This window comes from Ursus arctos, unplaced genomic scaffold (genome assembly GCF_023065955.2).
Source record: "Ursus arctos isolate Adak ecotype North America unplaced genomic scaffold, UrsArc2.0 scaffold_6, whole genome shotgun sequence".
NCBI classification, from domain to species: domain Eukaryota; kingdom Metazoa; phylum Chordata; class Mammalia; order Carnivora; family Ursidae; genus Ursus; species Ursus arctos.
The window spans coordinates 75,909,680-75,935,843 of record NW_026623078.1 but is presented as its reverse complement, the minus strand read 5'-3'; the positions used below and the strand labels follow the sequence as shown (position 1 = coordinate 75,935,843).

At 47.2% G+C, this 26,164-nt stretch overlaps 1 protein-coding gene across 5 annotated transcripts in view; it reads left to right on the top strand.

Moving 5' to 3' along the window:
* Window positions 1-26,164, top strand: part of ASAP1 (ArfGAP with SH3 domain, ankyrin repeat and PH domain 1) — a 340,245-nt gene that overhangs the window by 293,544 nt on the left and 20,537 nt on the right. For 4 of the 5 annotated variants that reach the window (XM_026495401.4, XM_026495402.4, XM_057307952.1 and 1 more), the window contains 9 exons: window positions 733-866; window positions 2,664-2,755; window positions 7,517-7,703; window positions 7,924-8,009; window positions 9,333-9,448; window positions 9,591-9,658; window positions 10,650-10,757; window positions 12,997-13,225; window positions 23,743-23,913. In XM_026495401.4, the coding sequence (XP_026351186.1) occupies window positions 733-866; window positions 2,664-2,755; window positions 7,517-7,703; window positions 7,924-8,009; window positions 9,333-9,448; window positions 9,591-9,658; window positions 10,650-10,757; window positions 12,997-13,225; window positions 23,743-23,913 (1,191 nt within the window). The remainder of the gene's footprint in view (window positions 1-732; window positions 867-2,663; window positions 2,756-7,516; window positions 7,704-7,923; window positions 8,010-9,332; window positions 9,449-9,590; window positions 9,659-10,649; window positions 10,758-12,996; window positions 13,226-23,742; window positions 23,914-26,164) is intronic. The other variant, XM_026495403.4, reaches the window with a different exon arrangement.

Genomic DNA, 26,164 nt, shown 5'->3' with positions numbered 1-26,164 from the left:
AGACACGTGTCCCAGTTTCTGCTGTGTTCGTGTCCCTATGTGATGGTGACTCGCACGCTCACATAGTGAGGGTGTGGCAGAGGAGTCGGAAGACCTCGGGTACTGACCACTCAGGAAGAAGCTTGCCACAGCGAGTGAACCCTGAAGGTTTTGGTAACGTGGGAATACTCATTCCCCCTGGGGTGGAGCCCTTGGGGGCTGTGGACATAGCTTAGATCTGTGAAAGAAGCCTTTGACGTTCGTTATTTATAGCTGTCGTCTTACCAGGAGGTGCTTGTGGAGAAGCTGTGACCAGAATGGGGCGTCAATGCGGGTTGTAACTGGAAGGTTAAGGACACCTTATGAACCGTGTCCCCGTGAGCCGCACGCCAGTCCGTTGCTGCCGTGGATGACAGCAGCGCTGAGGGAGTACCTCTGGCAGGGAGGGCTCATGGGGCCTCTCGAAAGTTCTTCTCGCATTTTCACAAGATAAAAAACTTAATTTTGTTTTCAGTTCAATATTGAAAGAAAAATATTTTTTATGTCTTTTATCACCCATATCACCCTCTGAGAAGCTGGTAAGCTTCCTAGGAGCCCCTAAGCGCAACTGCAGGCAGCCATGTTTTCCATTTAAATCTTTCCCTTTTAATTCTTAACAAGTTTTACTACTCTTATTTTAGCTTCCTTTGTAGTTGGCACACAAAAATTAGGTCGTGTTTGTTTCATTGTCTTCGAAATCTTCTTTCCTCACAGAACCCACCTGGCTTTCGACCAACTTGGGTATTTTGACCTGTATAGAATGTTCCGGCATCCATAGGGAAATGGGGGTTCACATTTCTCGCATTCAGTCTTTGGAACTAGACAAACTAGGAACTTCTGAACTCTTGGTGAGTAGTGACCTGTACTTGGAAATGTATGTTGTCATAAATATATGTAACATGTGTATTTGGGGTGTCCTGTCTCTCCTGGGTACAGAGAGTTGCAGTTCTTGAATTTTGTGAATTTGCATATGGATATTTAAAATGTAAATTTTGTGGTATGTAATGTTGATTATTTCTGTTTCCTTTCTAAAGAACTGGTGAATCATACATTTCTATAATTAGTTCACCTAAACTGGCTCTTTTCTTCTGGGGTGAGCTTTTTCAAAGCTGTCTTCTTCTTTCAGAATTAGTTTTTATATGATTCACTCACTAGAAGAGCAGTAAAGGGAATTAGGTGTTAAACTCACATGATCATTTTACTTCATGGCCTGTGTTACTAAAAATAGTGATTAAAGGGGGCGCCTGGGTGGCTCAGTCGTTAACGTCTGCCTTCGGCTCAGGGCGTGATCCCTGCGTTCTGGGATCGAGTCCCACATCAGGCTCTTCCGCTGGGAGCCTGCTTCTTCCTCTCCCACTCCCCCTGCTTGTGTTCCCTCTCTCGCTGGCTGTCTTTCTCTGTCAAATAAATAAATAAAATCTTTAAAAAAAAAAAAAGATCTTACCAAAAAAAAATAGTAACTAAAGAATCTTTCTTTGTCCTTGCTGTTTGTAAGTTTGTAGAAGCCTTTTGGCTACCGCCATAAAGCCCATCATTCCTTAACCATAACTTCTTCCAAGCAACAATGGTCTGTGTTTGTGTGAGCCCCTGATTTAGGAAGTAGCAGATTTAGGAAGTATCATAACTCCCTGATTCATATCAGGATTAGAGAAAAAGGGCTCTGATCTGATACTTAACACATTCTTCTTTAATGTGGAAGTGGTGTCACTCTGTCTCCTTGACTTAAGGTAATGAAACCCAGTTGACAACTAGAAATAGGGAGATTCCAAGTCCTAATCACTTGCCAGGTGATAAACCCAAGATTTTTACCCCAGAGACCTGACAGCACAAATGTTTCTTAAGCCTTGCGTTGCTCCCCAAATTACCTGAATGACCAGAGGCCCTTCAGGACAGATTTTCCTGGAAGGGTCTTGAACCCAGAAGCAGAATGCTTCCTGCAGCATTTTTACATGTATCCCAGATATAAAGGATCCTATCTCCTTCTCTGTCCAGTAAATCTGCTCAGTCTAAAAACGAGATGTGGTAGAGATTGAAGAAAATAGCTGCCATTAAGCATTTACCTGGATTCATGTGTGTAACCTGCTGTCTAATCTCAGAGTATATGTTGGAGAGGGCATATCCTATCCTATTCTAGCATTTATCACATTGTATTTGTAAAAATCATTGGTTTTCTTATCAACGGCCCCGCTAATCTGTTGGCTCCTATACGAAGGAGTGTGGTTTACCCCTGTCTTTATTTCCAGCACCCTAAAGTTCTGCGCCGGCACATAGTAGGTGCTCGGTAAATATTTGTTGACTAGATGGATGAATGGTTTGTATCCTGAGTCAAATGAGGGGAAGATACATATTCAGAAATCTCAAAAGCAGGGGCACCTGGGTGGCGCAGTCGTTGGGTGTCTGCCTTCGGCTCAGGGCGTGATCCCGGTGCTCTGGGATCGAGCCCCACATCAGGCTCCTCCGCTGGGAGCCTGCTTCTTCCTCTCCCACTCCCCCTGCTTGTGTTCCCTCTCTCGCTGGCTGTCTCTCTCTGTCAAATGAATAAATAAAATCTTTAAAAAAAAAAAAAGAAATCTCAAAAGCAAATAATAGGAAACTTTTTAATTTGTAATAAAGAGTGGCTGTATCGTGTTTTGTTTATGTTACAGCTGGCCAAGAATGTAGGAAACAATAGTTTTAATGATATTATGGAAGCAAATTTACCCAGCCCTTCGCCAAAACCCACCCCTTCAAGTGATATGTAAGTATTTCTAATATACTGAATTCTTTACCAGTCTATAATTGTTTTTCTGCCCTCACAAGCAACGTCTTAATGGTTATAGTATTTTTTTCCCAGAGGAAACCCCAATAGGAGGAAAACTCAGAGCAAAGAAAAGCATGTGGGAGTGCATTTCTAGAATGCACAAATTACATTCACTGAGACCGTCCAGTAGGTAGCTGCCGCGGCTCTGCAGAGCATACCTCTGCGTAAGGGTGGTTATCTCCAAATCACGGCATGTTGTGATAAACAGGACACAGACAAAAGCGATGGCCCATTCTGATTAGGAGGGCAAAAGTCCAAACGCTTTCCGGTGAGGCTGTGGGGAAGCAGACACTCTGTCTCAGGCGTTGCAGGGGGTTTGCTAATGGTACCTTGCCCAGGAGGAGCAAAATAGCCAAATTTATCACAGTCATCAGTGTATTTACTTTCTGACTTTGCAGAGCCCCTCCTGGGGATTTACTCCTGTAATAGGAAAAGATGAGGAACAAAACAAGCATTTATCTGTAGGCCTCTGATTAAATTGTTTATGGCACAGCCAGCCGCATTGCAGAACGCTATGCAGATGTGAAAAGAATAAGGAAGCTGCTAACATCCTGATCGGGGACAATCTCCATTAGAAATTACCGTTAGGTAAATAGCGAGGTGTAGAGCTCTGCACCAGACCCCCTGCCTTCAGCTCAGGGGAACACAGAAACATGTATATTTATTCGTGTCTGCGTGAAGAAACACAGGCAAATACTCAGGAAACTAACGAAAGTGCTTACTCTGTGGTCTCGGGCATAAAACAACCTCAGCACACAGTTTTTCGTTATCATTTTTATTTTGGAATCCTGAATCTTTAAACCTATTAACATTTTTTTCACATTCAGTTTACACTTAAAGTTTTTAAAAACCGTGCATGAACAGGAAGACGGCTCCTGTTCCAGCTCGGCTGAGCAGGGGAGCCTCTGTGAGGCAGACGCCCACCTGAGTGTCCGCCACACCCCTCCTGGGTGGTTACTCAGGCACCAGATCTGCCGAGCACTGGAACTCGGGCGTTCAAGAAACGTGATGTGTTCAGTCCGAAATCATGACGTGAGATACCATCTCCCAGCAGGCCTCTCGGCAGTGGTCCTTTCTTGAATTCAGCAAATGTGTGCTGTGTGCTCACTGCAAGCTTCGTAGTAGGTTAGGTGCTGGGGAGAGGGCAAAACACGAACTAGATGTAAACTCTGTCCTCGTGATACCTGCCGTCTGGAGAGGAAGGTGGCAGTGAACCAAGAAGTCAGACACTCCGTTCCTTATTCATAGCTGTGAAAGTGTCACAGAAGGGGCGCCTGTGTGACTCAGTCGGTTAGGCATCTGCCTTTGGCTCAGGTCATGATCCCAGGGTCACGACAGCTCCTGTCCTGCATTCTGATTGTAGAGAGGAAGACACAGGTAGGAGAGGTAGTGGGTACTCTGAAGAAAATCTAGCAGGATAAGGGGGTGAAGCGTAGGAGACATTGTCCTTGGGATGGTCAAGGAATACCTCTGAAGACTTGACATTTGATGAAGATGTGAAGGACACAAAGGACACGCGTGGGGTGGGGGGTGAGGGGAACAGGCCTGGCAGATGGATCAGTAGTTGTGGGCACGTGCACACAGTAACAGGAAGGCAGGTGTGGCTGGAGGGAGCTGAGCTAGGACAGTGGTCGCAGATGCCATGCAAAATGGCAGTGGGACCAGGTCGCAGAGGGCCTTATAGGTCATGGAATGTTTGGGGATTTTCTTCTCTGTGATTAGAAGGCTTTAAACAGAGGGAGTGACTGTTAAATGCTGCTAAACACCCTACAATGAGTAGGACATCAACTGTGACAAAGAATCATCCAGCCACAGTGTCACTAGGGCTGAGGTTGAGAAAGCCCGCTGTGGCTGGTATGTGAAGGACAGATGGAGGAGGGGGTGGAAAGAGAGAGACTGAGGAGAAACTTACCCAGGTCCACTGAGAAACAGAGATGGTATGGACTAAGATGGTAGCAGCGAAGGTGGTAGAAAGTCGTTGAATTCTCAGTATGTTTGGAAGGGAGAGCCAACAGGATTTGCTAATCACTTCAAACACAGGACATGTAACTAAATTGTCAAGATGATGCCCAAGGTTTGGGGCTGAGCATCTAGGTAAATAAGCAGTACCATTACCTGCACCGGGGTAAGTGGGAAGGACCAGGTTTGGTGGGGACACAGGGCAAACTGTCTCTCATCAGCCATCAGGTAGAGCTGTGGTGTCAACTTTCAGACAAGTCTGTTTTCCACCTTCCCTGTCGTCCCATGTCAGAAAGCCTTTACTGCCAGCGCCTCCAGCTGAGTGCCCAGAAAGAGGTAAACATCATGCCTGTGGAGAGCTCAGGAACTTCCTACAGCCACGGAAGTAGAGACCCAAGGTTGGAGGTGCTCTTCAGTGGCCAGGGGCATCTCCCCGTGTGATACCTGAGTGCCCTCGGCATCATTTCTGCCAAATTATTGTGCAGCATTTGCACGACACTGCAGTGCCAGGAATTCTCCATGGAGACCATTCTCTCAGATTTATGTCCCATGGCTTCCCACCATTGATCCTCACTCTGCCATCTTGGACTATACTAGAAAGGAAGCTTATGTATGAACCCACAGCCGTGTGTCATTCTTTGCTTCCTGGAAGGCAGTAAGACCGGTATGATTACTAATATTTTACAGATGAGGAAACTGAGGCATAGCTTTACCCAGGGTCACATGGATAGCATCTGATATCAGAATTGAATCAAGCGATTTCATTCTTAAATCTGATATTCCATCCATCACACAGTAGCTGCCTTTCAAACTTTTTAAAGTCACATGCAGTGGGAGACTAGAAGCCAGGCTTAAGCCAATCTCTAGGTGTCTGGAAGTCCTCCAGGTCATCAGGCCATGGCCTTCTTAGAAGAACTTTGACCTAAGTGTAAAGGACACCCATGAAAAGTAAGAAGGTCACTGAGCAGAATTTGCAAGTCACCAAAGGCAGTGTGCTACCATCAACCAGCTCCCCCCTTCACTGCTGGCCCAGAACAAAAGGAAGAGGCATCAGCTTGGTTTTAAACAGTGATTCCTGGCTGTGGGATGGGGCGGGGGGGGAGGACGGGGGGACAACAGCCATCTCCACGGATGGAATAGCTTTTTCTGAGCAAGAAATGTTATGTCCCGAGTTAGAGCTTTCTCAGAAAGAAAGCACCTTATAGGTGCTGTACATTCTTTAATTCAAAATACACCAATGAGTTATTCTCCCATTTTCAGATGAAAAAGCTAAAGCTCATGAAGGTGAAGTAGTTTGCCCAAGGTCGTGCAGCTGGCGTGCTATAAGAGCTAGGATTTGAACCATTTACTGCTTTTTTATTAAGTGGCTCATGTAACTGGGAAAATCATGGGATAAGTTCAGGTGTGGCTGGCTCCAGGATGTCAGACAGTAGCATCTGGACCCTAGCTCGCTCGCCCAACTCTTCTTTCCCTTCGTCTGAGCGGACTTCTGTCTCCACCTTTTACCAAAGGTGGCAAAAGTTACCATCGGGCCACTTAGGTCAGGTACTGACACCTGGTCATTGGGAGGGGGGCTCAGTCCTGGAGCTTGGGACAGAATTGGAAGTGAAATCGGTAGGGGAAGAAAGGGATAAAGAAAGGGGGGGTAATCAGAAGGGGGAATGAAGCATGAGAGACTATGGACTATGAGAAACAAACTGAGGGCTTCAGAGGGTGGGGGGGTGGGGGAATGGGATAGACCGGTGATGGGTAGTAAGGAGGGCACGTATTGCATGGTGTACTGGGTGTTACACGCAACTAATGAATCATCGAACTTTACATCGGAAACCGGGGATGTGTACTGTATGGTGACTAACATAATATAATAAGAAATCATTAAAAAAAAAAGAATTGGAAGTGGAGAAAGGGTGAGTCCTCAAAAAGAAAAACGCACACACCCACTCAGACTTTGGGAGTGTTACCCATGACAGTCTCCTGCTCACAACTGAACCTGCAGGAAAGACCACCCCCTTTATTCTGGAGCTCAGTGCTTGGCCTGTGGGAGTGACTTTAAGGACAGCCTTTGTGAGCCTCAGATCCTGTACCTGTTAAAATAGGGAGTTGTACCAGATGACTAAAATTTTTTCAATGAAGCTCTGGAAACTTCACTGATCTTTTAGAATTGTTCTTTTAAAAATTCTTAATTTCTTTGTATGCTTATGTATATATGAACTTGAAGTAGTACATAGCAAATTTCTCAAGCTGTTCAAGGTGGAAAAGAAATCTGCTGTGGGGGCGCCTGGGTGGCTCAGTCGTTAAGCGTCTGCCTCCGGCTCAGGGCATGATCCCAGCGACCTGGGATCAAGCCCCGCACTGGGCTCCCCACTCAGTGGAAGCCTGCTTCTTCCTCTCCCACAACCCTTACTTGTATTCCATCTCTCGCTGGCTGTCTCTCTCTATGTCAAATAAATAAATAAAATCTTAAAAAAAAAAAAAAAAGGAAATCTGCTATGATCTATGTGCCCATTAACTTTATAACTATTTACTGCTTGCACGTATACTAGTAAATATATAAATCAGTTTCTTCATCCCATCTGTGATGAGATAACTTGGTCTAAAACCTGGTTTGTTTAAATCCTGAAAGGAGTCTAGCAGAGTGTATCTCAGTTAAAGAGTACTGTTTTTCAGGAAAATGTAGATACTTCTTAGCTTGTAGAAAGAAAAAAAAATCTTTGTTCATATTGCTTTGTTCTGTTTTAGGACTGTACGGAAAGAATATATCACTGCGAAGTATGTAGATCATAGGTTTTCAAGGAAGGCCTGTTCATCTTCATCAGCTAAACTGAATGAATTGCTCGAGGCCATCAAATCCAGGGATTTACTTGCACTAATTCAAGTCTATGCAGAGGGAGTAGAGCTAATGGAACCACTGCTGGAACCCGGACAGGTAAGGCTCCACTGAAATCATAGCATAAAAAAGAATGTGGAAAATGAGTTTAAAAGGTAATGAGATTGTAATACATTGAGTGACCATATCTAAATCAGGACAATTTGAGAGTGAAAGGAGTACTATTAATAATTACTTCTAGGTAACTGATGTGAATAAAGCTGCTGTAGGCAAAGTAGGACATGTGATTACCCTACTTATACTCATCCTGTCCTTTCAGGAGCTTGGGGAGACAGCCCTGCATCTTGCAGTCCGAACGGCAGACCAGACATCTCTGCATTTGGTTGACTTCCTTGTACAAAACTGGTATGGTTTTCATTTTCTCCGAATACTCCTTATAAGTTAGCGCAAACCAGTCTTCTCAAGGGCCCAGATCAGGAATTGACAAGCTTTCTATAAAGAGCCAGGTGCTATTTTAGGCTTTGCAGGCCATGAGGTCTCTGTCGCAGCTATTCAATTCTACCATCATAGTGTGAAAACTGCCATAGGCCATATGTAAATGAGTGAGTATGGCCATGTTCCAATAAAGCTTTATTTATAAAAACAAATGGAGGGCCAGACATGGCCTATGGGCTATAGTTTACCAACCCTTGGCCTAGAAAGATGTAAAATCCTGTCTCTGTCACAATCTGCTGGATTAGGAAAGATTAAAAGAGGGAAGGCTTAACAGCACAAGTCAACAGGATCTATGAGTTTTCTTGTTCATAAGTTCATTATAAAACTACAGTGTCAGGGCGCCTCGGTGACTCAGTCAGTTCGTTAAGCATCTGCCTTCAGCTCGGATCATGATCCTGGGGTCCTGGGATCAAGCCCTGTGTCGGGCTCCCTGCTCAGCAGGCTGTCTGCTTCTCCCTCTCCCTCTCCCTCTCCCCCGCCCACTCGTGCTCTTCTCTCTCTCTCTCTCAAATAAATAAAATCTTAAAAAAAAAAAAACAAAACTACAGTGTGTGTGGCTGACTCAATAGCTAATTCAAATTTGGGACATACTAATAGGAGTACATTATTGAACAGAGGAAGTTTGGACTTGCTGTATTCTTCAGTGGGTAGTTCTGCAACCCACAGACTATTAGGAGGAACTGGAGCTCATCCAAAGGCAAGTGGTCAAAATTGCAAGGGGATTTGAACCCACATATGAAGAATGGTGCCCAGACACAAGCCATGTATATAAATGTCCACACCTCTTCCTTAGAGGTAGACAGTGTAATAGTTAAGAGCGTTGGCTCTGGGACAAACTGCCTTTTCTCAGATCCCTGCTCTGTCTTCCATGCCCTGATAGTCTTGAAAGCAGGTACTTCATCCTTTGTGCCTTGGTGTTTTCATCTGTAAAACAAAGGTGGTCATAACCTACCCATTGGGTAGTTGTGAAGATTTCATGAACCCAGGTACATAAAAGCTGAGAGTGTCCCGTAGAAAGCACTCGAGCAGCGCTCGCTATTGCTGTCATTATGGGGCTTATGAATGTAGGTGTAATGTTAGCAGCATCCTCGTTTGCCCTGCTTGTAAGTAGGTCTCAAGCTTGACTCTGTGGTTTGCACAGAAATAAGTAGTTGATCTGTAGCTTTAAATTATATTATTTCTGTCCTATCTAAATCATATTTTAAGTTATATGATAATATTTTAATTTTTTAGCGGGAACCTGGATAAGCAGACGGCCCTGGGCAACACGGCTCTCCATTACTGCAGTATGTACAGTAAACCCGAGTGCTTGAAGCTGCTTCTCCGGAGCAAGCCCACCGTGGGTGTCGGTAAGGGTGGGGCCAAGTGTCTTAATAACAAGAGTCAGCATCCAGTTGGCTAAAACCGAGGCTCACGGGTTACGTTGCTGTCCGTCGCCTTTTCAAGGTAGACCTTAGATAATTATGCCCATTTCTTTTCCCCCTGTTTTAGTGAACCAGGCTGGGGAGACTGCCCTGGACATAGCTAAGAGATTGAAAGCTACCCAGTGTGAAGATCTGGTAAGCAAAACAGAGCTGGGGCATCCATTGGGCACCAGCTGCCTTAAAATGTCATTCTCAGAAACTGGAATTGGGATAAACAGATTCATCTTTCCGAACACTGGCTAAAGAAATTCAGACAAGCACTCTGGCTACATTTGAAAAAATGGTAGAATGATAAATTTGTCATTCCCGTGTCTTTTCGGTGCAGTTACGACATAGGAGCTAAAAGGCATTTGAGAGAGATGATTACCAGACAGGATTGTGAATGAAGGTCATGCTTTTTATGCGCCAGACCCTTAGGCTTTCTCTGCAGCTCAGTAGTAAAGAAGAATTATTTGGAAGCCAATTCCAAAAATTGGGCAAGTAAAGTTCAGAGTATAATGGTTTGCAAAACATTCAGTCATGGCTTCCCCCACCAGCCCCATCCTTTTGATCCTCTTGGTTCTCGGTATCACTCTGGGCCTTAGCATAGAGTGATCCTCTTACCCCCAGGGAAGGATGAGACAGGAGAGGTAAGTTCCATCCCCTTGAGCTTCTGTCCAGCGCCGGCTTCAGGCCAGCAGGTGCAGGTTTCTGTTCTTACGAGAATCCTGTGACGAAGCTGTAGTGCTCCCTCCCCCCATCTTATGGAGAGGGAAAGTGGGCCACGATTGAACCGGCACTGTCTGACTTGAAAGACCTACCTCTCGTACTTCACTAACTCTGATCTTGCCTTCCCAGCCAGGAGTTTGCACTTTTGAGGTTCATTTTTAATAATATTTAAGAAAGCTTTTAATTTGCGAGAGAAGTCATGTTACCAAAATAAGAAAGGCTCTGCCTCTAATTCTGGGCCGCTCCTCTGAAGCCAGTCCCACCGCAGCCCAGCCCCGTTTCACCAGAGTTCGGCCCCACCAGCACCTACTGGTGATTCGTTTGAAACTAGGCCCGAGGTGGGATTTGCTCAGTGGTTATGTAACAGTGGGGTGTTGAACACTTAAGTGAACGTGGTTATACTTGCTGTTCCTTTCAGCTTTCCCAGGCCAAGTCTGGGAAGTTCAACCCACACGTCCACGTGGAATATGAATGGAACCTGCGACAGGAGGAGATGGATGAGAGTGACGATGACCTGGATGACAAAGTGAGTGTAAACGGCGCCTCCACGTTCCTGCTGCTGCTCCCAGGTTGCCTGTGCCGTGTAGACGAGATCATTCTTCGCGAGACTGTGTCTGGTCTTGTGACCTGGGGCCAGTTTCTTTGCTTGGTCTTTGGTCCTTGCTGGGTACCACAGCTATATTAGGATTCTCTGGAAAACCAGACCCCATAGGATACGGTTAAGACAGAGGGAGAGAGATCGGAATTTATTTTTAGGAATTGGCTCACGTGATTGTGGGAGCCGGCGAGTCCCTAGGGTATCGGGCAGGCCGGCAGGCTAGAGATTCCAGCAGGAGTTGATGGTGTGGTCTTGAGTCTGGAGGTGCTGAGTCTCTTCGGAAGAGCCCTTCAACTAATTGGATGAAGCCCACCCGCATGATGGAGGGTAATCCCTTTTACTGAAAATCTAATTTCAATGTTAACCCTTCACAACAGCATCTAGACTGGTATTTGACCAAACGCTTGGACACCATAGTCCAGCCAAGTGAACACATTAAATTAGCCATCAGTACAGCTACTTTAAATAAAAAGTTGTGAGGTATTAAGAACTTAAGTATGGACTAGGCAGTGGGAAGCAAGTTGCCTCTGCTACCTCAGATCATCTTTACCAAAAGCCCACTATGGTGTTGTTACTGCCCCATTTTACAGAAGAGAGAACTGACACACATAGGTTTTGCAACCTCTGAGGTCTCAGAGCTAGTAAAGACAGTCTCGGGATTAAACCTCATTTTGTCTGACTCTCATAGATAGTTCATAACTATGTCTGAAAGTTCATTCATGTAGTTTTCATTGGGTATGTGGTTTTTTTTAAGATTTATTTATTTCAGAAAAAGAGAGGGTGGGAGGAGGGGCAGAATGAGAGGGAGAGTCGGTCTCAAGCAGACTCCCCACCGAGGATAGAGCCTGAGACAGGGCTCCATCCCAGGGCCCTGAGATCTTGACCTGAGCTGAAATCAAGAGTTGGACACCCAACCAGCTGTGCCACTGAGGCACCCCATATTGGATATGTATTGAGCATTTCCTCTCTCCTAGGCAGCACGTAAGGAATAGTCATACAGGGTGTCCTAAAGACATTCCCCACTGTGAGAAAAGATAAATTACAGTGGATAACCATTATAATAAGAGCCTGGGGGAATCCCTGAGACATGTTCAGAGGACAGAAAAATTGTCTCAGCCTTAGAAAGCAGTGAAGACCTTACCAAGGAAGCAGCATTGGAGATGGGTTTCTGAGGGTAGGGAGGAGCTTGCCAGGCAAAGTGGGGAAGAGCGCATCCTTCCAGGGAGGGAGAACAGCATGTACAAAAGCCAAGGGGTTGTGATGGAGCTGGAAGTCTAAGGAATGGTTAGAAGCACAGGGTGTGAGGTGCCTTCAAATGGGTGGGTGGGAGAGGCAAGAGGCTGCCCTGCAGAGACAGGCAGCCCGGATCAGGAAGCACATTATGGGCCAAATTTGGCCTTTGGGCTTTCTCCAAACAGAAGCCAACAGAGATTAATTGTCAGAGGAGCAAGTTTCCCCACCAGCTCTGGCCGTGGTGTGGGAAACATGCTGGAGCTGAAAGCAGCTGCAACCAAGGGCTATTCAGGAGGCCTGGGCTTCCGTGGGGGCTGCTGGGCTCCTGCACCAGGCAGAGATCCCAGCTATCCATGCAGGGCTGGTGGCTCTGGGTGACCTTGAGGCTTCCACCCTGGGGAGTTACGTGGATCCCACGGCTGTCACCAGGAGTGCAAACACAAGGGACACCTTAGAGGCCACTGAAGACAGTTTTGGATCCGAAAGGTCAGGTTTGGACCCACAGGTGCGGATCATCAGGGCACAATGTGGAAGCTACTTTCTAAGGGGATATAAAATAAGAAGGGAGGTGAGGACTGAGAACTCTGACGGGAGAGGGCTGAGCAGGGAAGGAGCACACGATCACACGAGGGTGGGAAAACAGTTCACTGGTACAAGTGTCCTGCAGAGGGCAGGTATCTATTCAGTTAAAGGTTACCGTTGACCGTGCCCTTAGGCTTCGGAATACTTCCGATTGCTAACAAGCGCCTCCCTAGTGTGATCCTGATAACAGTGAACTGAGAATCAGGAGGGCAAGACCCGCGTCCTCTTCTTGGGCTGGGTCATGGCTGACCTGAGAGCATGCAGACAGCCACAGGAACCCCACTTCCGGACAGAGTCTGAAGTACAGCCCTTGGTGAATGCCTCACCCCCTGCACTGTTATGTCATCTGCAGCCGAGCCCCATCAAGAAAGAGCGCTCCCCGAGGCCTCAGAGCTTCTGCCACTCCTCCAGTATCTCCCCCCAGGACAAGCTGTCGCTGCCAGGATTCAGCACGCCGAGGGACAAACAGCGGCTTTCCTACGGGGCCTTCACCAACCAGATCTTCGTCTCCACAAGCACAGACTCTCCCACGTCACCAACCACAGAGGCGCCTCCATTGCCTCCTAGAAACGCCGGGAAAGGTATGGGCTTTGAGAAGGGCTCTGCGACTCCATCCTCAAAGCTGGCGGTCTACACAGCTTTGAGGTGAAAACTGCAAGGTGCTTCTGAGTGGCAGAGTACAGAATGTGATGTCAAGGACAGCCTGAAATAGGGGCCTTGCCATTTGCTAAACACCAACAGTAAGATGGTGTTGTGGGCACTCCCCTTGTGTTATGTTGTGCTCATCTCAACAATCCTGTGAGGTACATGCTTTTGTGCCCATTTTACAGATGAGGAAACTAAGGTTTATGAAGGTAGAGTGACTTGCCCAAGGTCACACAGCCTGTAAGTGGTAGAGTTGAGATTCAGTCCCAGGTCCACCTGGCGCCAAACCTCTGTTCTTTCTTGGATGATGTAGTGTGGAATTGCAGTTCTCTTTCAAAAAGTTACTTTTCTCTACACTAAGCTTTCTGTCTTCCGGAGATGTTGGTAGTAATAGCAGTAGATAGTCATGAAGCACTTGCTTTATGACAGGCCCTAAGCCCAGCACTTCTCATCTTATGCTCACAAAATGTGGTGGGTCCTACAGTTGCTGGCATCACACAGACAAGGGAACTGTGGTTCAGAGACGTTGAGTGATTGGCCTAATGTTCTCAGATCTCTTTGATTCTGACCTGGGTCTTGTATGAGCTGAGCCCACTCTCCTGTGCTTTCTGATGAGGATTGTTTTTCCATGAGACACGACCTGGGAAGAACCTTAACCAGAGGAGGGGCATCGTGTAGCGAACTATCCCAAGCCTCCACCAGGCTGGCAGCAGGGCCCGATGGTCCACCGCCCCGGTCTGGGGCAACAAAGTGCTCGTCCCATATCCCACATCCACAGCGACTGCCCAGCTCTGAAAGTCCGTGGGTGCCCGCCTGTACGGGGATGAGTTGAGACGCAGAAATGGCAACATTCAGGAGTCACCCCAGCCAGGGGGAAGCTTGGAGTTTGGTCTCGGCCATCAAAGGCAAGTGCAGGCTTCTCCCTGTGTGCTCAGCCCATGCTCACACAGGTTCCAAGGGCCTCTCTGTACACAATGCCATGCCTATTGGAATCACACTGGGGCTATTTTCTGAGAAATGTGAGCTTTATTCAGAACAGAGTTTTTTCAGAGCTTATTCTCCATTGAAATAGTGTTATAAATGGGAGCTGTGTTCTTAGAGAGACCCCAAATGGCCTCATAGATCGTAAAATAGTGGAGAAATGCTAAAATAAGGTTTTGGCATGAACGGTGCTCATCAAAGATAACTAGCGACTGTAATGGAAGAGTGACAGCACACGTGAGCCAGTGGTTTGACCTGCTTAACCCTCCGTACGTTATACTAGAATGTACGTAAATGAGGTTTCAGATTCCTTACTCAAACACGAACCTCTCAGGTTACAGATGTGTTCTACACGGTAATAAGCACACTGCGATCCTGCCCACCTCTGCATAATCCTGTTTCCCTATCAGGGTAGCAATCAGATGAGACCATAGATTTCCCTTTCTGTACCCTAAAGAAGACCACAAAGAACCTCTAGACCAGATAAAACAATCAAAGAAAACTCTGGAAGGGTTCCTATCCCCTGATTGTGGTTACCAACATAATAGTGATGACCTGTCTAGACAGGGTGGGCCTGTATGTGTTCAGAGAACCTCCAGGTAACTGAGAATCTTGGAGAAGGTCTGAAAGGATACCAGCGTCCTGGGGACCAAGAGGCTGCCTCACCTTCCTCCACCCCTTTCTGTAATTTTATCTCAAGGGGCCACAGAAACCCATAAGATATTCTGTCTGACTCGATGCCAAGCATCTGTCTCCTGCCTTGAATAAATTCTAACTAGCGCTTTACCAGAGGCCCAGAAAACAAAGACCAAATGTATTAAGTGATCCAGCTGCAAGTGCTCAGAGGCTTGGCCATAGCAGCCGTGGTCAGCTACTTCCCCCAAGGCCCACCCCCCAAAATCCTGACACCGAGACTAAAAATCCCTCTCTACCAGAACCTGAGGGCTCTTCCAGGCTGCTCATAGTGGGACATCAGATGTGCAGAGACAGAAGCAGCACGGGCTCCCCTCGACTTTCTAAGGGCCTTGAGACGGGACCTGTGCCCTGCAGCTATGCTGGCTCGTGTGCCCTTACATTTGGAAAAGTGGTGATGTTTAGAATGGAGATCTTAGAAGACATTGTTGAAAAATCAGCTGACACTCTGTGCAGGGATAATTCTCCTCTGTTTTGTGGCCTTATGTGTTTTTCATTTCATTCTGTTGAACTGGTAGAACCATTTGCATGAAAACAAGGATGTCTTGAATCTGTCGTTTGGTTGCTCATTTTCCATGGAAGTTATGTCGAGGTCTCTTCTTACAGCAGTGGTCATTTCCATACTGTGAATTTAGGGCTTGGACGGATGGCAGCTTCCGGCGAGGCATAACAGACACTCAGGATAAAGTCCCCACTAATAAGAGGAGTACAGAGGGGGAAAGGGGAAGGAATTATTCTGAGTCAGCACAGGAATATTTTCAAGAATCTCCAGCTGCCTCATCAGAATGCAGGGAAGTTTGACCTAAATTGCCATCAAGCAAAGCCCCCTTGTGCTTAAGCAGGGCTCCAGTCAGAGTGGGGAGACTTGGCAGTTCAGCACCCCAAACTCACCACCCTTGAGCCTTAGACACATTTTTCTGCCTAACCTCTTCGGATGTGAAGTCCGGTGAGAGTCAGTGAAAGCTGTAAGATTAATTTAAATATGCAGACATTTCTCCCTTGTGATCAGCACCTGCACCCTCCCGCCCCCCACTTTACAGTTTGTTTGTTAAGACTTGAAATTCTTCAAGCTTGCCAAGATTGGTTTTCATCTTTAAGCAAAAAATTAATGTCCTAGAACCTGGATTTTAGAGAGCTGGAAGGATGCTGAAAGGTGATCACAGTCTGCTGCCCATTGTACAGCTAAGAAAACTGAGCCCAGGAAAGGTTGAGGAACTGATTTCAACCCACACAGTGGCTGTTAGAGGGTAGAAAGTAAAAATGGCCCTTAAGACCCCTCAAACCAGACCTTCTGGTTTCTTCTTCCCGCAAGTTGAGGAAGGTGCTTGATCACTTTCTTGCCTTCCGCGTGGTCTTGTCCTCAGGGTCCAGTGAGCCAGTATGTGGAGAAAGCATTTTGTAACAGGCAAAGCCCTGAAGTCCTGGGAGAGGCACCCCCGGGACTGTCAGGCTGTGGCCACAGATGTCTCTAGAACACGGAGGAACACGGGGAGCAGCATGGTGTCGCACGACCCGTCCCCCAGAGCAGGGGCTGGAGACAGACACTGCATGCTTGTGGTTGACTGGTTAGATTTAACTCTGTTTGTAAGTGACATTAAGCTGGAGAGCTGCGGTTTTCTCCTCTTGTACGATGCACATCTTTACCCAACAGCTACACAGACGGGGCCTGACACGGGATGGTTAATGAGGTGTATAGGAAGCATCTAGCTGAGCGCCCGGCACAGAGTCAGCGCCCCGGGAGGGCCCCGCTGCTGACACTGCAGCCACCGTAGCTCCTGGGCTCTAAAAAAGGCTCCTTTGGGGAGGAAAGGCACCAGGGTGATGTCCCCCCAGCCTCATGAATGAGCAAGTGCTCTGAAGCGAACTGCGTAATGCAGGCATCGTGTACTCAAGGAAAGCATTTGTTAGGTAAATGAAGGATGAATGATAAATCTGGCCTCAGGAAGCTTACTTGACCTACTTAGAAGAACTAACTTTCCAAGCTTCGAGAAACAGGAACCACGGGTACGTTAGTTACAGTTTCTTCCTGTCTGTCGGTGGAGTCAGACCATAGGATCTGGCATTAAGTAGCACCTGTGAGCATCAGGCGAGTACCCGGATGACTTCAGGCTGCGCTTCAGACACGTTTTCGGTGCCGTGGATTCCCGCTTCTGACCGGCTGCAGCCTTGGTGTGAGCCACCAGCAGGCGTGTGCACAGCAGCAGCGCGGTCCTGGCCGGCCGACGGCCCCAGGCAGTGCTTGCTCGTGGGTGCTCGTGTCACAGAGAGTGGCGAGCCTGGTGCCACCCCCCATCGGCTTAGGTGAGGAGGCAAAGGACCCTCATGAACCCCAGAGCGAAGCTGGAGCCGTCTGAGGCACACCGTCCGGAGAGCCACGCTGCTGGGCAAACCTCCCTTCCCCTTCCTCCAAGATGCCTCTGTCCCTGGCCCTCCCCGAGAGATGGGGCTCCTTCTAGGAACATGCTCATCCTCTCCCTGCCCTGGGCTCTTTTTAACATGAAGCTGATCTTGCTGAGCTCGGGGTCTTCGTGTGAAAAACAGGATTGGGTGTGTACCTTGCTGGCTGTCTGCTTAAAGACCATGAAATCATGTCTGTAGTGACTAGCACGTAGCAAGCATTCCACAGATAGGAATTTGTTTGATCCTACTGCATGCATTCGGTTTAAAAAATGTGCTGGGCCCTTGGGCATACAGTGAAGGAGGGAGAGAAAGCAGCGAGATGTGGCACGTGGGAGCGCAGAGGAGGGGTGAGGGCGTCTCCCTTTCACACTCCTGCAGCACAGGGGCTGCGAGGGAGCTGGCCTTGCAGCCGTGGCATTGGAGTGGGCGCACTGTGTCCGTGCTTGCCGAATGAATAAACAACAGCAGGGTCAGTGGAGAGCATGTCCCAGAAATGCATGGCCAGAGATAGGAGGGGACTCTCCTAAAACTACTGCAGATAGTTGACTGGCCGGAAGTCTTTCTACAGAACGTGTGCAGCATTATGGCCGAACGGTTGTGTGAGGATGTTAGACGACATTTCTGCGGCTTTCATTCGAGGCCCATGGAAGTCATCAGAGAGGGCAGGGGGTGGTTGGAAGGGAGAAGGTGTCCTCAGGACACGAAGCTGCCACCATCAAGGTGCATTGCGGGATGATGGCAGCTGGCCTAGGAAATATTTTCCTAGTAGCAGCATTATTTCTATACTGATGACTTTACAGTTTTCCTGGGTTGGTTGGTTTGTTTGTTTTTTGGGGTTTTGTTTGTTTGTTTGTTTTTAGCCTCATAGGAAGATAACCATTTGAGTGGCTCTATATTGAAGTATCCCGTGGGCTGTCATCCCTGATCCATGTCAATTTTTTTTCTTTTTGGCCTATTTTTATCAGTCTCCCTGATCCTTTTTAAATCATGGCACAGCTGTCCCCTTGCACTGGCCATGTTGCAGGCCAAGAGCATGTCTGGGATTTTGGCCCTCAGGAGTGGCCCCTGGCACAGGCTCACTAAGCCACCCGACTGCCAGGTGTGAAAAGGGAAGCAGAGGGAACCGTGTTGTGCTTCTTGCATACGGAGATGTCTGAGTAGTTGTGAAAGAACCACCCTTAGGCCCTTGAATCCGGGCACTGTGCTGTTATTTCTTGGGGTCCTGGAAGGAGTTTGAAGGATGCGGACTAGCCCATGCTGCATGGTATGCAGCACGGTGTCACTCCTGCATCACCAGCCCTGCTGCTGACTCTGCGCGGCCTCCCTGCACTCCACTGCACCTTGCCGTGCCTCTGTTTCCCCATCCGAGTGCAGTGATAATAGTGCCTTCCTGCTACACACAGGACCCTTCTCGGCATAAATTCATTGTGTCTTTATCTACTTTTTTTTTTTAAGATTTTATTTATTCTTCAGTAATCTCTACACCCGACATGGGGCTCAAACTCAACCCCGAGATCGAGTCTCAAGCCCCACTGACTAAGCCCACCTGGTGCCCCATTGATAACTTTCTAAAGTCACAAACTTTTCAGGTCTACACCGTGAAAGGCATTTGTTTTGTCCAGAGTTGTGTGTAGATGGAATTTCTGCTATTATCAATTTTTATCTGTGGCGTGGCATGTTTAGAATATGAACATTGTATTTCTATAAATAATGTTTTCAAAAATTGTCAAGACAGCTTTTAAAGCCATCTTCTGGGTCTTGTTTTTTTACTTAAAATTTCAAAGATATGCTTTTATTTGGCCTCCCAGCGTGGCAGACCTCTGGGTGTTCTGTTTTACTAAAAACCAAATGTACAAGGACAATGAAAAAGCATCCTCCTGAGTTCTCCTATGAATGATTTCCATAGATTTGTATTGTGTTCAGAATGTGCCAGGCACTGAGAGATGTGAAGACGACACGAATCTCATCCTGAGGGAGCTTTCAAGCCTTTGAAAGAAGAGAAAATCCAGCTATAATGCAACGTAGAGACTGTTGGGTGCCATTTAGCCTTCTGGAAGGTCACAGTTAACAGCAGTCGTCCCAGGGCAAAGGGGATGGGTTAGAGAAGGCTCTGGATGAGGTTCCAGTTGGGCTGACCCTTCACCATGAGGTGCAGAGGGGAGGAGGGAGCACAGCTGGGCCCGAGTGTTCTGGCCAGGGAGGATGTAGGGCCATTCACAGGAGGAGAGCAGGGTACCATGAAGGATCAGCGCCCGGCCTTAAGTCACACAGAGCTGGACTCATGTGCTGTGAGTGGCCAGTTTCCTAAACTCTCTGAGCCTTGCGTCTCACCAGCCTACAAGTAGATGATCGTGACGGCAATGCTGCCTTACAAGGGGAGTTCTCAATCATGTGTCTAAACCTCTCCTTGGTGTTAGGTCAGGCGCATGGTAGCGCTACCGAATTTGGGGATGTAGAGGGAGATTTATGAAGCATGCTGATGGTGATTTTAGGAATGGATTTTTTTAAAAATATGTATTTCAGTGTACATGCATGGCTTTTCAGAAGGACAGGTTTTCCAGGCTAAGTAGATTCATTTCCTTGTTGTTGACGATCGAGTCCTATCTGATGAGGTTTCATTTAAACCACCTCTGTAGTCTGTGAATATATTATTTTCCCATGAGGGGGCTTTAGTGAACAGAGGAAACAGTCGTTCCTGGGCAGGTCTCAGGAAATAGCCACAGCCTTTTGTGAGTCCCAGTGGTTGGGCCCAGAGATATAGAACGAGGGCTTTGCAAACAGCCCCGAGTGAGCATAGCGGCTTCGAGATGGACAGTGACCTCACATGTGAGCTTCCTGAGCCCTGGTCACATGCTGGGCACACGTCTGAGGTATAGACCTCAGTTAAGGCCTTCCCGAACTGATGACACGGAGGTGCTCATGGCAGGGCAGCCCCCAGGAGTCCACTGGGCATCTCTGGAGCTGAAGACACAGCAGAACACCCAGACAGAGTGCCCGGGGGGCTCATGGGACTGTGGAACGAGGCACACCATCTTAGGAAGAGCTGAGGCTCACTGTCTCCTCTGAGAAGACCTTGTAATAATGTCATTCCCTCGGAGTTATTTATAGCAGCTCTGGAAGCTTTTTAGAGCCATATTTTTAAGAAAAAAGAAAGAAGATAATTGGACATAATAGTATTAGTGGCAAATGAAGAGTGGGGCGTTTTCTCTTATTTCCACAGGACTTCACAGGCCGTCCAGGTCACCTCCAACCCTCCCCACCCTGTTAACCTTGCCTCCCACCCGTTTTTGTGTTCTATTTTGTTTTGTTTTAGCTTTCTTTCCTGTCAGAATTGCTTCCTTCCTAAGCCAGGACTTAGATTATTTTGCATAAAACATCCCCTTTAGTGGTTGAGACTAGTTACTAATTTTAAAAGTCTTCTGAGATCTTTAAATCTTTTTTTGTTGTTAAGCTTGTATGTGACAGAGCACAAGCAGGGCGAGCGGCAGAGGAAGAAACAGACCCCACTGAGCAGGGAGCCTGACATAAGGCTCGATCCCAGGACCCTGGGATCATGACCCGAGCCGAAGGCAGACACTTAACCAACTGAGCCACCCAGGCGCCCCTGAGATCTTTAAATCTTAAGAAAGTTTGAGTCTGCTTTTCCGGGACTTCGTATAGTGTTTTTCAGCCTTTTTTTAATTCACGCCCTACCAGCCAAGTTTTATACCTCCCTTTCTGTGGCTGCTATTACAAAACAGTAGGTGGGTCTGTGTATGTGTTTTCTGGCTATGAAATTACAGTATTGAATATTTCTTTTCAAACTTAACATGTCCCTGCTATTTCCCCCTATTTCTAGTGTTCGGTTGGTCACCCTCACTGAATCCCTTCTGTCTTAAAAAGCTAGACGTAACAGTTCATTCATCCGTTTATCCAATACTGTATTACTAAACACAGCTTACTCTACACCAGACCAGAAAAAAAATCCTGGCCCTGGTAGAATTATAGTCTGGTGGGGGAGACAGGCAGTAAACAGGGAAACAACAATCAGTATCTGATTACAGGTAAAGAACGTAAAACAAAGGGATATAATCCTGCACAGAACACTGATCCCTTCATTTCTGAAATCCTAGCTCGGGAGGCTGAATTTTGCTCGGTTTGTGATTACAGGACGACTCTGTGGTTGAATCATGCCTGAAATCAGGTACACATTCAACTTTGCTCAGAGGCACAGCCCAGTTAGTGCCTCCTTGTCTTTGGCAATTTTTGTTTCCAGGCAGGATTTGGAACAGATGCAATGACTTCTAGATGCACTGCCTCAGAAGATCCCTAGGTGGCGATAAAGATGAAAGTGCTGGAGAATTGCATCATTGTCTAGTCTCTGTTCTCCATGTACTTCCAAGAGAAAAGTACACTTCCTAATACTGAGCGTTGGCTGTTGTTGTCAGTGTTGTTTTCCTCCTGTGCCCAACGCACAGAGCCCAGTCCTGGCTTTCAGGAACGGCAGCGTGAGACAGGCGAGCCCGTGCCAGTCCCAGAGACCTGCACTGTCGGCTCCACACCCCTTGGCAGTGAAACCTTACACACTCCAAACTCCTGCTTTCCTGACTGCAGAGGGGGGCAATAATGAAAAATCAAGGAGAATAGTTTATATGAACACCTTGTGTTTTTTTTTAAGATTTTATTCATTTATTTTAGAGCGCGCGTGCGTGCGTGAGCAGGGGGAAGAGCAGAGGGCGGAGGGATAATCTACAGCAGACCCCCGTGCTGAGCGCAGAGCCCAGTGCAGGGCTCTATCTCACAACCCCGAGATCACAACCTGAGCCCAAGCCACGAGGTAGATGCTCAACGGACTGAGCCACCCAGGCACCCCACGAACACATTTTGAAAAGTACAAATCATTACACAAATGCAAGGCTATAGTAACAGTGGCCTTATTGTTATGAAATCACTTCTGAAACTGCAGGGCTGGTACCAATAACCAGGTGCTGACTTGGAGTAACAGTAAGGCTTCTATCAGGTATCACGTCAGTAGGACAGAGAGGGTAACCTGTAGAGCTCAGTCCATTGTATCCAAAAACAGATGATGATCTTACTGAGACTGTCAGTATTGACTTCCAGGACGAGACTGTCTCTGAGAATCACTGAGGTTAAGTCAGTGCTGGTGCTGCCCAGGAGTCGGTAATGCGAAATATAAGGCTTATTTTACCAAGGAAGGAAGCCAGCAGTAATTAAGCTTTTCTTTTAATACACAGAATATAAAAAGCTCTTTTGGAGCCTTTCTGGACCACCAGGTATCTACTATCCTGTGTTAAAAATTTGGTGTGGCGGTGTTCTTAGTTATTTTTGGTTTCTTTCCTTTTTCTTTTTCTTTTTTCGTTAACTGCTTGTAGAAACAGTTGTCCATGAACATAGTTACACCGTGTACCTGGGAATGCTCCATAAAGAGATGGTTGCCACGGTGCCCAGCATACAGTGCGTGGCACCCACCAGCCACTTCAATGTCACTTTGAATAAACAAAACTAATACCGTAATACTAATCCCATAACCAATCTTGAAAACAAACTCCATTTTTCTAAAAAACATTAGGTCAAAAAAGTCAGGTTTTGCAGTAGTGGTTTTGTGTGTGTGTGTGTGTGTGGAATATTAATCATTACTGCCATCCTGTCTTTACCTCTGGAGAAAGTAGAGTCTTTTTTTTAAATCTATAGAAATCAATGCCTAATCTATGTAACTTATTCAGGCTTCCAATAGGTGGTTTATGATTTCTAGAACAACTCAGAATTGAAGGAAAAAAGAGTTTTTGAATTTCTCTTTTTTCCAAGTAATTCTTTACATTGGATCCTTCATTCTAGATAAAAGTTATTAAAAAAAAAACACACACACTAAACTTCAGGCAAAGATTACTGACTAAAGGAAAAAGTTGTAGTGGACAGAAAAATCCTCTTCTGTGAACATTTCCATGTCTTACCCTGTGGCCCCCTGAAGGATTAGCCTATACTCTGTTCTTTCTCCATTGATTTTGTTGGCAGTGCTGTGTGCCTTCTTCCTCAGTAGATTTTGTGATGGTCCCACCAAGTTACTCATTTAAAACGTATGTTCTATTTTTCCCTTGGTGCCTAAATGAGGATCTAAACCCACTCGCATTCCATGGGATTGGCATTTCCTTAAAAGCACACACCTCCCTTTCTTTTCTTGTGATTATTTTTTTTAGAATTTCACCAGCAATTTTGAAACCCCTGTTTGTGGATAAAACCCCCTGTTGATGGAATTGGCCATACCCGGCTTTGCGCTTTGCTGTGTACCATACCACATTGGGTGTGTGGAAGTAACTGCATACTGTCTGTTCTGTCTGTGAGACTGGGATTAACCTTCCTGCCCCATTCGATTCCTTTCTAGGTCCAACTGGCCCACCTTCAACACTCCCTCTAAGCACCCAGACCTCTAGTGGCAGCTCCACCCTGTCCAAGAAGAGGCCTCCTCCCCCACCACCCGGACACAAGAGAACCCTATCCGACCCTCCCAGCCCACTACCTCACGGGCCCCCAAACAAAGGCGCAGTTCCTTGGGGTAAGTCATCCTAAAAGTCAGGGCCAGCGCTGCCGCGCATGGGGCAGAGTGGGCAGTGGACACTTAGCATATTCAGCGAACGGGCCAGACTGCACACACGCCGGTTGAAGGCTTGGATACACACGGGTGTGATTGTACTCAAGGCCAAGCAAAATCTTGGAAGATATTTAGGATCATTGAAAGACCAGAGCAGTACTCAAGTGCTGAGCGTTTCCTGTGCACCAGATACTGTGCTCGTAAATCTCTTTCACTCACAGTAGCAGCTCTGTGCAGTGGGTATCGTCAGCCTCATTTACAGATGAGGAAACAGAGACTCAGAAAAGCAAAGTCATCCATTCTCACAACAGCCAGAATATAAATCAAAAGGTTTTCTCAACATATAAATCAGACACAGTCACTTCTTGCCTTTAAAGCTTTCCTGGTGTGCATCAGGGTGAACGCCAGTCCCTTGGCCCAGGACCTAGGGGGCCCTGCATGGTGGAGGGGCTGACCTTCCAGCACCCGCCCTCTGCTCATGCCGCACAGCCTCTTCACTGCTCAGGCACACTGGGCTCTCCCTCCTGAGGCTGCTCCACTCCCTGCAGCTGTGTCCTGCGCCGTCCTTCTCAGCTTCAACGTTTGTCTCACGACCCCCTCTCTAAAGGAGCACCCCCCCTTTCCTTCAGAGCACCTTATCACCGTGGATTAGTACTCTGTGTTTGGCTTCTTGGTCTCTCTAGAATGTAAGCTCCACCAGAGCAGGGACTCTGTCTTCTCTTTTGTGTTTGCAGGGCCTAGCATCGAGCCCGCATGTTAGTAGGTCCTCTGTAATCACTTGACGATGAGTAAATGTGCACAGAGTCAGTTAGCGACATTGACTGCAGACAGATTTATATCCACAAGGCACACGATTTCCACCTTTCCTACCTTTTTAGTTCCCCAGAACTCCTCGCTAGCCCACCAGCAATGTAAGTCAAGAACCAGGAGTCTCCCCAGTGCCCAGCGAGGTCGGGCCCCTGACAGGCATGGAGAGAAGGAGAAGCTTCACGGGAGGAGCACGCTCGTTCGCATGCGTCACCTCCTTCTGCCCATGAGTTTCACTGTGGCTTCTTTTTCCTTGGGTTTCTGATTGTAACTGATAGGTAATTCAGCTGATTGCATTACAGGGCCTCTTCAAAAGCCTGTACTTAGGTGTTGTGAATCTTTGGAGTTTTGGGAAAAAGCCATACTCACCCGTATACAGGTTCACACATGTCTGTCATCCGGCCGCAGTGCCCCAGTGCCACAGTGTGCGTGCAAACGTGTCTGTGTGGTTGGCCATTCACTCTGCATTGTCTGTGCTGTCGTGTGGGCCTTCTCAACTCATCTGCTCAGGGAGCCCATGACCTCGTAAGGGAGACAGGCAAGCCAGTGAGCAAGTGTTCTTGCCCGTTAGGACTGACATGTTAACAGAGTGCTGTGGAAATGCTGAGAAATGGTGTCAAGACTACTGGGGAGGCTATGCAGAGGACGAGACATTTGTGGAGGGCAGTCTTACCAGGGAAGAGCAGTGGGGGTACCAGCACACACACACACCGGCATGTTACGTGTGTCCTTGACATGTCTGCGGTTGCTATCCCGGCCCTTCAGGTGTCCCCAGATTTCATCCAAGAGGACTTTCCAAACCCAAATAACATCCCACTGAAGGTCACACCCGTGCAGATCTTCATAGCACAAATCATAAGCTCACCTTCTTTTCCCAGTTTCACTAAACGTTGATCCTGTTGTTAATCGATTTTTATTTCTGTGTCAAGTGGATAGTGCCTGTATTTGCCCTATAGGCTCAGTCGGTCCACAAGTCATTTTACAAAATTTCTGTTTTCTGGCTTAGGAATCACTTTCTTAGATTTCATTCCCATCACTCAGCAGCAGGACTAGTAGCTGCTGGTCTTTGTTTTATTTTTTGTTTTTGTGGGCAAGGGGCATTTTTCATTAAGAAACAAAGGCACCACTCTGCGAGAGTTCATGCCACCAACAGGGAGCCTTTCGAAGACATGGGTCCCAAGCCATCTGCTGGCAGCTCTCCCCACCGAGAGCCTCCTACCTATCACCAGCCGTGAGGGACAAAAACCAGAATCTGTTTGTGGTATAGTGACAATTCTGCATGCCACAGACTTGGTATCACTCACAGACAACCCTGAATAGTAATTCTGAGACTGTCAGGGCCATTCTTTCTAAGTTGGTATGTGCGCACCTGTGTGAGATACACTTAAAGGCCTGGTCTCTCCCTCCC